The 14,652-nt window shown below is 34.9% G+C and overlaps 2 protein-coding genes across 3 annotated transcripts in view; one reads left to right on the top strand and one right to left on the bottom strand.

Moving 5' to 3' along the window:
- Nucleotides 1–8,062, bottom strand: part of LOC106878824 (uncharacterized) — a 241,418-nt gene extending 233,356 nt beyond the window's left edge. Inside the window, exon 1 of the mRNA XM_052967637.1 lies at nt 7,925–8,062. The gene's annotated coding sequence lies outside the window, so the exon portion shown is untranslated. The remainder of the gene's footprint in view (nt 1–7,924) is intronic.
- A 234-nt stretch (nt 8,063–8,296) lies between these two features.
- The window catches only part of LOC106869369 (zinc finger protein aebp2), a 177,466-nt gene continuing 171,110 nt past the window's right edge, over nt 8,297–14,652 (top strand). For both annotated transcript variants that reach the window (XM_052967147.1, XM_052967146.1), the window contains exon 1: nt 8,297–8,805. In XM_052967147.1, the coding sequence (XP_052823107.1) occupies nt 8,297–8,805 (509 nt within the window). The remainder of the gene's footprint in view (nt 8,806–14,652) is intronic.

Raw genomic sequence — 14,652 nt, 5'->3', positions numbered from 1 at the left:
TATATATATATATATATATATATATATATATATATATATATATATGTATGCATGTATATGTTTGTCCCCCACCATCACTTGACAACTGATGTTAGTGTTTACATCCCTGTAACTAAGTGATTTGACAAAAGAGACCAATGAAATAAGTACAGAAAATAGCAGCTCAGGAAGAAAATTGTCCATGGGTGATTGGTATCAAGGAAGTAGACTGAGTTCAAGGAACACCCTAAGAACATTACCTGCTTAGAGATTCCTGATGATGATATTGAATCAAATCCTGAACAAATGTTGATCTGTACACGAAAAGTATCAGTCAGACCATGTAGGACCATATAAATTTTGGTTACTTTAGAAGTTAATGAAAGAACTTTTGAAATTGCCAAACTAGTCCTCAAGTTGTAAATTTGAGATCAGTTTCAATGACAGTTTGAAGATTCTTTATAGAATTATCTTGATCATCTAAGAGTTTTATCTAAATATCAAAATTCTTTGGTAGAAATTAAGTAGCCTTTGTGAATATTCTTCTTACATTCATAATATCATCATTTACAAAGGAGCCAAATATTCCATATGATTGGTGAAACTGTTGAAAAGAATGCTATGTCATTTCTACTACTAGTTATTAGTATTCAATGGAGAAATAATTTACATATTGTTCAAATTACCTACAAAAGGAACATGATGATAAACATATCTGTAAAGCTGAATACATTTCACAAATTTGATTGAAACCAACACAGTAAATGCTCGAATAGAAGACATTTAAATAAAACAAAACCTCATACACACATTAAAAAAATATTTTAAAAATTTCACTAAAGCTCAAATAAAAAATATCTTCTTTAAAAGTAAAAACTAAAAAAAAAACAAACAAACAAACAAACGTGCCTTGTATTTGACTAAGTGGAGACTAAAAATTACTCTATTAAAATCAAAATTACCTTCTATTTTGCTCAATTATGGCTGTTACTCTTTTCTCTTTCAAATTGGTATTTGGAACACCTAATATTTTACACACACACACATTTAATGTTTATATTGTCATGTTAGTATGATCTGGATGATGGAATTATTAGAGGCAGGATTCTATGGCCAGAGGATCTTTCTGTTGCCAGCCTTTACCTATTTTTAAAAATTTTATTATTTTTTTAAAGTAAGGGGTTTATTATTCCACAGGGCTTTGAAAATGCAGAGCCACCAATGATATCAACAAGGAATGTAAATATATCACAAGCAGGGACTAGGATAGCTGTGGGATGTCAATATTTGCTCACATTTGCATGCACATAGACCTATATATGAGGGGGGACTACAAAACTGGTTTTAAGGGTATCATGAAAGAGCTGGGTGGAGGCCCAACCTTCCAAGTTCTTTTTTACAGGGCTTAGAAAAACTGAGGGACTGCTGCAATAAGTGTGTGAACCTGATAGGAGAAGTTCAATATAAAATCATAATTTTTTACTCAAGGCCAGGAACTTTTCAGCACCCCCTTGTGTATATACATCCACCAACCAAATTCACTCACAAGGCATAGGTTAGTCCTCTGATATAGTGTAAGATACCTACCCAAAGTATCACACAATGAGACTCTATCTGAAACTATGCAAAATAAACTTCTTAACCCTACAGTCATGCTTGTGTCTAGACAATATATGTGTAAGTATGTAGCAAACAATCTCATGGATGGTATGCTAGTGGCCAATGCACATCCTCAAATTTGAAGTTTGCATTTGTCAACGGAAAAGATCAGGTCTCTAAGGTAGCAAATGAAACAACCAGATGCATCTAAGATGCTCTTTTGTTACATCTCTGGTCATAGAGAAAGCAGCAAAAGAAACAAATGCTAAGACATGTCTATAACATCTTCAGGAGTAGTCATTAATTTACATGACGTACACCTCTGACCGTTGCCATCTTTTTGAACAATCAGCAACCTACATCACATATGTGATTGCTATGGAGATGGGCAAAATACACAGATGATATATTTGTGGGAGTTGCTATGTCAAAGCAAGAGGAAGGTTGTACTATGCACAATATCATAGTTATTGGTAATGACAATGGTAGTCCAGTTGTAACAGCAGCAGTGAACAGTAAATCAGCAAAAAAACACTCTTTTATTGGTAATTTAGATGCTGAGCTGACATACAGATAAGTTCAATGATCATATCTCCAACTTGTAGAACTATGGCTGAACTCGCCAACACTAATTCATGGCCTTTTTCATAACAAACAGTTTTCGACAGTATTGCTGAACTTTTAGTCAATGTTTTATTCCATACAATGTACAAATGTACTACAAACAGATATACACATATAACCTTCAGAAGCAGAGCAAGAGGGTGGGGTCAAGGATGGTCAGTTGCCCTCTGGTGCAAGTGTGTTCCTTCACACCTGTACTGGAGGTACTGAGAACCCTTGCAATCTATTATGCTAGCATGGGTTAAACAAAGGGACATTTTAAGGCAGAATTTTCTGGTTGGATGCTTTTCTTGTCACCAACTCTTAAATGTTTTTCAGTAAAGGTTTCTTAATTCCAAAGATTTTTGAAAGCATAGAGTGAATGATCAAAATATCAACAAGGAGTGTCAACATCACCACCAGTGGGCCCTAGTACCGACAATGTGGAATATCAGTATTTACTCATACACATCGATGATGTGTCCTTTATCGATGTGTATGAGTTGCGATCTACAACTGGCCAAACAATGTGCTGGATTAAATCCTTCCAACTCTTGCAAGTATGAAAAGCATTATGATGATGATCATAATCATCAGCTATTTCATTTGGATGCTTTAGATTTTCTAAAACTGACATAAATATCTAGTTAGGCAACGATTCTTCCTTTTCTATTAAATTAAGCATCAAAACAAGTTGCTGTGAGAACTTCTTTGTGGTCACAAAATCTGTTATACTCCTGTAATCACAAGACACAGAGACACTATGCAACTGCTCACTGCACCTTTTAAAATAGGTAAGATACTATAGTCCTAGCTACACAATGCCTGAAAAAAAAAAAGATAAATATGGTTACCGCTACAAAGCCTTTGATTATAAATCTGCTGTACCAAGGCTGACTTGAGTCTAAATAACAACAATCGATGAGCACTGAAATGTATGTATGAGAGTGAATGCGTGTGTGGGAAGAAAGGACCGGACATATTAGTTAGTGCAGTCATGCAACAAGGGTGATAGGTGAAGGAGAGATGAGTAGGATAGGAATGTGTGGGTGGAGGCAGCATGACCCTGGTCATGCTGCTATAATAGTACTGGAGAACAGGCAGTGAGAGGAAACAGTATACCTATGGGCAAGAGGCTAGAGCATGTCTATGAGTGACTTTATAAGCCAATCAGTCAGGGAGGCCTTTCTGGGATGCAATGAATGAGAAGCAGAAACTATAACCAAGTTGCTACAAGTTGAAACTTGGTCTAAATACTTGCCACAATGTGAACTTATCTAATGATAGTGTTAAACCAGGTAGGGATTAAATCAAGCATCAAATAACAGATACAGTCCATCTCAGAGACTTCCATACAGTTTCTGTCTATTCAATGTCACAAGTTTGGATAAACTTGAGGATATGGTAGAAGACACTTTCCCAAGGGACCATGGATTGAGAGTAAATCTTGAACTACATGATGGTAAAGTGAACTTCCTAACCACATGGCAATTCATTCAGTCAAACAGACATTTAGGATAGGAACAGATCTCTATTTGATTAGGAGCTGCTAGATGTTGTAAAATCTGTACAATAAAATTAGTGACATTAAATAGCTTTTTGCTGAAGTGCCATTCTGCAGCAAACAAACATTATTCCAGATACAGACAAATCCAAATCCATGCAGTTCACTTAGATGTTATTTGACTGTTGTATAGCTCTATCCCCCACCCACCTCAAGTCAGCTTAACTGAGCAAACATCAAAGGCTTTTGGCTATGATCATCCCAATTTTTTTTCCAAACATATCTGGAACTACATAATCTAATGCAGCCTTCCTATTTGAAGACAATAGGGCATAGTTTGATGGGGATTAGGTTGATATCTTTTGTAAGGGATCAACAACAGCTATTTAGCTGTTTATTGATCTCAAGGCCAGCCCCTGATCAAAGGTATTCTAGCTATGACCATCCTTTGTTTTTCCCATGTCCAGAGAAATCCAAGACCACGTTATTCAACACATTCTTTCTCTAAGACTATACTGTGTGCTTTGATAGAAATTTATCTGCTATTTCTTGTAGATAAAGTCATCACCAGGATGACTTTTTCATAGGCATATGATGCTGACTGCTTAAGTGTTACAGATGTAACTGAACTAATACACAACTAAGCTCAGACCTGTCACATGGCTGAACACAAAAGAGCCTACTCATAGTCACATGACATACTAGAAAGAGCAGTCAAATCTTTCTTGGCAGAATCATTTGAATGTTAAGCTGTATTTGTTCCAACTCTCTGTGCAATGGCTTCAAATCTCACTGAAGTCAGTTTTATCTTTCATCAATTGCCCAATTTAACACCACCATACCGTTACTTGGTTCCCTGGATGCTTTCAGTGGAGTCCACTCTGTTGCAAGCATTTTTGGTTAAGTTTCTGGTTTGAGAATACCTTCTTCTTTCCTCCCATTAGTTTCAGGGGCCCTGTAAAAGGCCATGGGTATTGCCCTCTTTAGCTAAATAATGTAGTCATAAAAATTGCTAAAAAAGAAGATCAGAGAGGTCATGGCTGAAATGCTTTTCATCACAGGCCAGCTTGACCTGAGTTGAGCAAAAGCTAAACAACTCACAACAATAATGGATCTGTGAATATTGATTTCTAACTTAGAATACTACAATTCTGGCAAGAAGCATACGATTGATTAAGTGAACCCTTAATAGTTGATTGATATTATCTACCCTGGAAGAATATAAAACAAAGTTGATGTCAGCTTAATCTAAACCCAGAACCTAAGTATATCAGTGCATTTTGTCCTCTGACATGCTAAAAATAGCAACCAAATATTCCTCTATATCGAAAAATGAAGAGCATGTTGGATAATAAAGTTTCTGATGTGCAAGACTTATTGGACATAGGTCTGATCAATCAGGGCCAAACAACAACCGCTTTTATATGTAGATGATTTACATTAGATTTGATCCCCAACTCGTTCAATAAAAACAAAGTTGTGATTTCTCATCCTAGCAACTTATCCATTCTATGTCAGCATGGGATATATTTAGACAGATCATCAAGGGTGGTATACATCCTAGAATTCTGAAGGAAATAACTGAAGGTAGTACAAAGCACCGAACAATACTGTACCAAAAATTCCTAGAGTGATCACAATTACCAGAGCTGTAGAAAAAAAGCAAGGTTAGTACTATATATGAAAAGGGTAAGGTCAGAGTAAAGCGCAAAATTCATAACTGAGATTCTGAAGAGGAGACTTGGTAAAGAAACACTAGATTCTATGAAAAACAATTTTTCTTTTACAAATTGAGAATTGTTTATTCAGATATTAAAGTAGATTTAATAACTTTCTCAGTAGCAGAAAACAAGTGAGTATAATAGAGTAAATCAACACAGCATAATGTGATATCGAGACTTGGGAATACCTCAAGACTCACTATTCAAACTACTCCTTTTCTGTAACTTATATCAACGACTTACAAGGAAAGGTAACTACAAACCTATACCTTTTTGTGGATAATGTCAACGTTTTCCACATCACACACACTATGCAAGACTTCAAAATGACAGGAAAATGGAAGATTAGAGTAATACCTAACTAGTAACTTTTCCATCGAGACAAATGCAAACGAACGCCTTCGTTAGAAAAAATCAACAAGAAAAAGTGCTATGAAACTTTCATTCTTAAAGTGAATAAAGAAAAAGGTTTGGGAATTACATAAGATACAAAAAAAAATTGAAATTTGAAGACCATATTAGAATAATAAAAGGCAAGAATATATATACGACTTAACAAATGTATGGTAAGATTCTCTTTAAAATTATATACGTCCGATCTAGTGACCGTACAACGAAAAACGTATAGGAAAAAGTGAATTGGTACAAAGAAGAATTATTAAACAACTATATGGTTAGAAAAAAGTTGAGTATTTAGAGACGATGAGAGAAAAAACAAGACCAAAATAAAACCATTTACCCTAAGATACAGACGTGTAAGAGTGTGTGTGTGTGTGTATATATATATATATGATGGAAATGTGCATAACGATAAATAGGTGCAATGAAAAGGATTTATGTAACAACTTTATTCACCTCAGATACTTAGGGTGAATATGATGGGTAGGGGAAAACACCTGGAATCATCAAAAGTCTACATTCACCTTTAAAAATAAGTACAAATTTAGAATAATGTGATAGTAACTGAGAACATTAGTATATTTACAAATTCGTTTGTCGTATATTGAGAGCAATTAGGCATGAAATAAAATAGTTTTAAAGCGCACATGGTCTGGTGCTCCACTCGGCAAAAGTGTCGAGTCCGATATAGAAAGGTTCATTAATGAACATGATCTAGAGAACTAGTTTAACATGAATCAACGTACAAAGAAAGAAAGAAAAAAAAGACATTCATTTCTCTGACACACATCGCTTAAACGGAATATTTTGACTGAGAATGCTCTACAACTCATTAAAGGTTAAAGTTGACAAAAATCTGTCCGGGGTTCTCAAATAGTTTCTTGTGCGTCACTGATGTACTGAATATTTTCTGAACCACAAGTGTTTAAAATCAATGAAATACAATTAATAGTTAAACAGAATAAATTCAATCAAACATTAAATTATGAAACACAATTGAAAACTATTAAACTAAGCAAATTCACGAATATATACATCTTGACAAACCTTAACGTTTAACTTCTACTCTGATGTGTGGTACAGGATTTTTCTGGGGACCACGAAAAGATTTGTCATAGACCTTCACAGAGCAGCGTCCTCCATCTCACAAACACAGGTCCGTGTGAAAGAAATAAAACGTCAAAGAAGACTCCAGGATATACTGATACAAAAATGGCTCGGTTAGAAGGGCAGCGTCCATGACCCATCACAGGGTCTCCGAAATTCTTGGACACGAGTCATCGTCGGAGCGGAGACTTGGTCCGAATGTTTGTGAGAGTAAACTCTGCTAAAGGTACATATGGGACAGGTGATGATACTAAGCCAGCTGATGAATTAAATCAATCACCACAAAACAGGGCCGATTCCGCCGACAGTTTTCGTCTACCAAATTTCACATTGGTTTAAAAAGCTTTGGTCGAACCGAGACGGTGGTATAAGATAGCTGCTGGAAGTGTTATGCTATGGGATTGAACCAAAAATCACGTAGTTATGAAGTGAACTCCTCAAGCACAAACTCACATCTGCGCCGAAAAGATGCTTACGCAAGTTTCCCAAGAGGTCACCCATCTAGATACGATCGACAGTTGACGTTGCCTAACTTCGGTGATCGGACGAGAACTGGTTTTTTCAGCATGATATGGCCATAACTTAGGGAAGGTGCAATAACTGAGCTCAATGGAAAATTAGTACGGTATACAGAAGGATGAAAATCGGCAACATAAATGTATACGAGAAAAAAATAAAATTTAAACAGGTATGCATTGTATGAATAAATGGAAAAAATATGTTTGTAAATATATATAGAAGCGTGTTAAGAGGGAACACACGTTAAAGACTAAAAGAGATATGGAACGAAAAAAAGACATAAAACTGAATAGTATATATTGTTAAATGCAACGGTTAGTTCATTTGTGCGGGGCGGGGAACAAATTCAGCGATGTTACATAACAAGATTCTATGTAGTTTTGACTATATTAATTACGAAGTTTTCCAAAGATATCGAAAATGACCAGTAAAATTTGTTTAACAAACACAGAAGAAGAAAAGGAAGTAGATTTTTATAACATGTAACGCTTACCTTGAGAAGATTCTAGTCTTTCTAATAACAATAATAATTTACGAAAGATGAAAAGGTGGTCCTTTTTATTATTATTATTTAGGATTTCGATCTGATTTTGTGCTACTTCAGTTTTGACAAGCTTAATTTTGAATACCTCGAGATAAAAAAATCATTTAATTTTCATTAAAAAGCAATCCAGCGGTAATTTGGAAGTATGCATTACCATGCGGACAACAGAGACAGGAAAGAATAGAGCGAAAAAGGGGGTAGATTAAGAAGCAACAGTCGACTAAATGTTGACTTTGAGTATAACGGATGCCATGTTGGAAAAGCCCTTCCGGTGAGAAACTGCGGGAATCCACGCCACACGTTATGTGACGTCACATCGTCATGGTGTACAAGATGGCGACGGTCGGCTGCTGCACTGACGAGCAGGGTAGTGGTGCTATGGAAGATAGTGAAGAGGCGTCCAGCAAAGAACATAATAATCACAGCACGACGACGACGACAACAACATCAACTACTAACTCTCAATTAGTGGACGTTTGTAAGAAAAATGGTGTTGTTCTCAATTGTATCTTAGATGATAAATCGTGCCATGCTTCCATCACCGCTACCACTACTCGCACAATCGCCGAAGATGCAAAGAAGAAGCAGAAAGCAGCGACCAAATCTGACAAGAGTTCTCGGATTAATGGTAGTAATATCAATATCAACAGTAACTCGGCGACCAAGGGACTATTGCTAAATCAACCATCCATTCCGAATTTACGTTCAAGGAAAGATAAACAACAGCGACCGATTATTGAGTCGCCCCGTAAAAGGAGGAGGTCTTCTCGACATGAAAAAGCAGACCATCAGCAGCAGCAACTGTCGACAACAGTCTCAACAACAGAGAGGTAAAACAAACAAAACACATTAATAATAATAATAATAATATTTATAGACTTGCTTGTTTGTTAGTTTTTGTTTTGATTTCAGCTGTTGATTGGTGAATTATTTTGTTGTTCACATCATTACCGCGATTATTTGTAAATATCAAACAAGTCGAGCAATGCAAATGATTTTATGTATTAAAATACATAATCACTTTTTTTGCTATCTTATATTTACGTGTGATTGTATGAATGTATGTTGGTTTAAAAAAAAAATCTACAAAGTAGTCAACAACAGCAACAAGCTGACACGAGCATGGCTACTGAACAAATATTAAAGGTAACGTAGTGGAAGGGGAGTAAGACGAAAGCCTATACACACACGCTTGCTTCATTGTAACCGGTGTGTGTGTATGTCTGTTTCTCGGCGATACATTTGAACTTGCAGTAAATTGTTACACACGAGTTGTATTTATATAAATATCTATGAAGACGTTCGTGTGTATGTATGAATATATATATATATGTGTGTGTGTCTGCTAATTTTCATTAACAGGATGCTATGTAGAGTAACAGAAAGACAAGTGAATAAAATAGCTGGCAGTGATTATAATGTAGGCATTTTATTACTGAAGGGAGAAAAATCCATGTCTGGTCGTTTATGGAAATGCATTCATATTTATTTCATATATTGAAATCTTTCGTTTTCTTTTCCTTTTAATTAGCGCTTAATTACATTCCCCCCTCTCTCTATATTTGTTTTTTTTTTTGTGTTGGTGGTGGTGGGGGGACTTCGATTTTCATGAGGTTTAAAGAAAAAAATTTACGACAACAGCCTTAACTTATTGTTAACTTACAAGTTAGTTCGATTGACAACTTATATTTTAAGCGAAAAATGTTAGAAAATTTCTGACATATGCTTCACCATATACTGATCACATTCGTCCCCACCTCCCATTATCCCTTCGAAGCCTTTTTTATTTTGTTTTGATTTTTTAATTCATTGTTCTTTTCAATTTCGGTACTTTTTTTTCTTTTTAGTTTCTTTTCCCCATCAAGTTATGTGAAATTATATGTACAAACTGTTACATCTAAACAGTGGTGGTAGTAGTACGAAATTTTGAATGTATGTAATGTTTGTACTGTTAATGATTTGCATGTAATTTATTTGAAAAATCACCGAATCAGAACTAATTACATGCCTTAACGCCGATTTTTTTTTTTATCACTCGACACATGTGGTTGTACACTGCCATATTTGAACACTGTCTGATACCCAGAATGCTATTCACACGTGACGTCACTTCATTGAAAACTACAAACGGAACCAAATATAAAATTGTATTTTTTTTTTCAACATACATGCATATAGACATGCATGTATATATAATATATGAGTGTGTGTATGCGTTTATTCTTAGATGTTGTTTAGATTTCCTCTTCAAAAGTACTTGAGTATATTAAAGTATGTACTTGTACGTGTCTTTGTTATCGATTGGTATATATATATATATATATATATATATATATATATATATACATACACACACACATGGATCTCCGTCGGTTTCGGCAATAGTTATACCGGTTGTGATTGAAATTCCTACCCATAACGTAATTTGCAGGCAGTATCTGGTATAACGTTGGATGCAATACATCCGATGGGTTTTTACAATTTCCGTTTATAAAATTTCGCCTATTGGATTTTGGCCAACCCGGTGCTATAGTAAAAGATATTTGCTCAAGATGTCACGCAGTGAGAGACCGAATGTTTAAGAAACTGGCGTTGCAATCATGATTCTAGTTCGATTTCATTCCGTGGCATCTTGGGCATGTGTCTGTAACTTCGGGTTAACCAACCAACCACCCCCACATCCTTGTATACGTGTATGTATGTTTATGTATATGCACACAGACGTTCTCTTCCTTTCGATATATATACAGAACTGTCGTGCGAAGACTCAAGAATGGGTGAGTGCTTAATAAGTTCGCTTTGCAATCATGAGGTCTCCAGTTCGGTGCTGGGCAATGGATTGTACCTGTTATTCAGTGATCCAACCTTCCACTGTATCACTGATTCGACCTGAAAATTGCATTAAAGATACTCGCATTCTAATACTCAGCTACACACTCATTAATTTTACGAGAGGTTAAGTTTACTTAATCAGCGTTGTAGCCAACAGGGGATCCCTCATATATATATATATATATATATATATATATATATATATACACGCACACAAGCTGCAATCATTCAAAAACATATCCATGAAAAAAATACAAGAACTGTGCATAAGCGAAACGAACAGCTTCATATACTTTAAACCAATGTAAATCCGGCATTGTTAACATTTTGATTACATATAATTCATTATAAAGTATAAGGGTTTAATAATGATGATACAGTATAGTAATTATTTAAGTTGCATTTAATAAAAAATATCACGCTTAGTTACTGTTACCTGGTTCTTTTAAATACATCAAATTGTATTTTTCTCTAAAATTGCTCCTGATCTGCCTATACCTTATTTTAAAACAAATTTATTTCGATCGTTGTCACCGTATTTTATTTAGTTTTCTATTCATGTTTCTTTTCGATTATTTTCACATAATTTATCTTAATAGTTCTGCTTGTTCTCTCTTCTTCCCTGCCATCATACTTGATCTCTTATTTTCATTTACTATCACCTGTCTCCTACTTGTATTGTCTATCTTACATAGCAGTAACACTTTGATAGTGAAGGTTAATGGTTGTGATAGTAATAACATTTTTACTTCGACAGAGACAGACATACATACTGCAATCTACTTACGTCCATACATACTCTAATCAACATACATACTTTGAGCTATAATTTTTTAAAAATTTTATTTTAGTCCTTTCCTTTAGCCTACATGGATTTTTGTTCATTCATTTCTTTTCCGTTTCCTCAGTTCGGATGTATGACTGTCTGCTTGCTACTATACAGTTATTTTAATAAAGTTCATTCGTGGAATAAAGTACAGTTTTTAAAAAATGCTCACATATTTTTTTTTTCTTTACTTTGAAAGAAATCGCACAAATAATGTTGAAAAACGCATGATTAAAATTTTTTTCACGTATTTTGACGCTACCTTTGAAATTCATTATTACATTTTTTTTATTTTTAAGAAAATGTCCATGTTTGTACACTACTACTATGCGATTTCTTTAAAATATTTGGTATAAAAATTTTGTTGGCTTTTCTTTAAAAAGAAAATAAAAAACCGATTAAGTTTTTTGTATGTGTATATGTGTGTTCGTCTGTACTTGCATGCATAGTTTTTTTTTCTACTCTAAGCACAAGGCCTGAAATTTGGTGGCAGGGGGGGCAGTCGATTAGATCGGCCCGCAGTACGCAACTGGTACTTCATTTATCGACTCCGAAAGGATGAAAGGCAAAGTCGACCTCGATGGAATTTGAACTCAGAACGTAAAGACAGACGAAATATCACTGTGCTTGCATGCATAGTTACGAGGTCTGTTAGCTCCTCCTGGTTCTGAATATTGTAACTCAGTTTACATGTTATAGATATGGCAGTTAAGTACCGTGGTGGTTAAAGAGAGTGTAGAGGGGCTTGTGTCTGTAAAATGTTTATTTCCTGATAATTACATTTAATAGATATTTAATCTGTCTACACAAATTCAAAGATGTTTTTGTCTCCGGGAAACATTCGTGCCAGTATGTAGCTCAAACTTTCTAGCGAGGCTAATTTAGACTGGGTTGATATGTAATTGAGCTTGTCTTAAATGTATAACTTGACCGTGTGAGGGGCTTGAAATCTGATATCTCAAACTTTTATTTATGTATTTATTTTAATTTTTGATCAAGTCATTTATTAATCCAAGCTGTCTGGTTTGTAAAGAAAAAAGTGTGTATATAGTTAAGGGAAAGAAGCGAAAACTTTGCTTACAACATACACGTACTATACACGGTATATAGACTTCAAATGTGCAATTGCTCTTTAGAAGTGGAATGTTAAAAATATTTGAAACTTAATGTTTTTTTAATAATAGTTTTTCGTTTTTTCTTTTAACGTCGTGGCTCTTTACATGTCTAATAGATCGGTGACTGATTTAGAAGTTAGAATTTTTGCCCTGCTACATTAACTGAGTATATTAACTGCCTTCATCTGGCGATGAACTAAGTCCGTATGTACCAACCTTACACTAAGCAAACAGGCACAAATAACTTACATATGAAGACTGCCAATGTTTGATATTTGTGATTTCCAATGTTTGAACTTGAAGTTTTTGTTTATTAAAGAAGTTACGTGATCTGCTTTCATTTTCTTGTCCTCGTGTGAGTTTAAAGATTTTATTTCCTCCTTCCACCTCTTAATTATGTAAATTATGGGTATCTTTCATATAGATTGATAGATGTGTGTGTTAGTTTATATCGAGTCAATAAAAGCAATTTAAAATTAAACTGGAGGATCACTAAACTACTCCTCTCTTTTTCTGTTATTTCCTTGCAAAATAACCTGACATTATTTTCTCCACACTCGTATAGAATCAATTATACGTGCGGTATATATATGAACAATTAGATTAAAAAAAAAAAAACACCAAATAGTTACTGCGCTGAGATTCTAGTTAAATTTAGGTGTCGGTGATACAAATTTACTAGAATAGTAGTGACTGTGACCTCGAAGTTTCGGTCTGCTAGCCTTCTTCTGAGTCTATGTGTAAAATCATTCCAGCTGATTTCAATTTATTCATTTGCAAATATTTTTCCCATTTTTAATGAAAGCATATCAAGAGAAATTTAAACTGTATGTGACTTCGTCATAAGAGACGAAATCCAACAAATTAAGTCGCGAGCAATAAGGAAAAGCCGGTAAAATGAGACCGTATCTATTTGATTTGACGTAAATTATGAGATTGTTAAAGTAGCTACTGTGGTATAAGTAAGTTAGTTGTTCTCTTAGTAAGTTCTGTTCGACGACTGTGTTCTGAAATATTGATTCAAACTGATGTCTTATATTTCCAACTTTGAAGAATGCATCATTTTGCGTATTTTTCTATTCTTATTCCCTTAACTACAACACGTGTGGTTGTGACCAACTGTGGGATTAAGATAGCGATGAGGTTACTGACCACATGGTCATCGTGGTTATTTAAAAAAAATTAGGGTCTGTTATTTGTTCCTTGTCCCTCTCCTTGGTAAGGTTCATCAATTACTCCCCTTGCTTCTGTCTGCCAACTTGAATTAGAAAAACGGTATCTGTATGTTTAAAAATAATAACTATACATTTTGTTTTAGCAAAGAAACACAGGTATCCAATGAACTGTCGTGAGTTCCTCTGTGTGGTCGCTCAAACTGGAAATTACTGGAACGGATAGCGAAGTTTGGGTCCCCTAGTATTTTACGTAAAAATACTAGTAGCATATATCACAAATTCTGTGATATTTGCTACTACTTGAATGCGAGAAGCTGTTTTCATTGATATTTGTATTAGACAACTCAAGTTATGTATACATATACATACACACCACCACTTATAATCTAGAATTGTGTATTCTGTTATCATATCGATATATTTTGTTAAATAATGACGGGCTGCTTGGTAAATACCATGGCTGACACCCTTGCGAACTAGCATCGGGAGAAATAGCCATATCATGCTCTGCTTTATAAGGAAAGACTCTGGGTAATGTAGGCCTAGACGCTTGATAAAAAAAAAAAAAAACGAAAAAGGTATGATAGTCATGGTTGAAATGTTTTTGATCATGGACCTTCTCGGCGGAAGTTGACCTGCAGCTAAGGTGTCCAAAGCCTTTTCTTTCACATGTGTTTTGTGTCAAGCTTTCCTGTAAACAGGTTGAAGCTTGCAGGAAAATGTCTATAC

Source organism: Octopus bimaculoides, chromosome 4, assembly GCF_001194135.2.
Source record: "Octopus bimaculoides isolate UCB-OBI-ISO-001 chromosome 4, ASM119413v2, whole genome shotgun sequence".
In the NCBI taxonomy this organism is placed as follows: Eukaryota; Metazoa; Mollusca; class Cephalopoda; order Octopoda; family Octopodidae; genus Octopus; species Octopus bimaculoides.
Note: the sequence above shows the minus strand (reverse complement) of the source record. Positions and strands in the feature narration are given on the sequence as shown.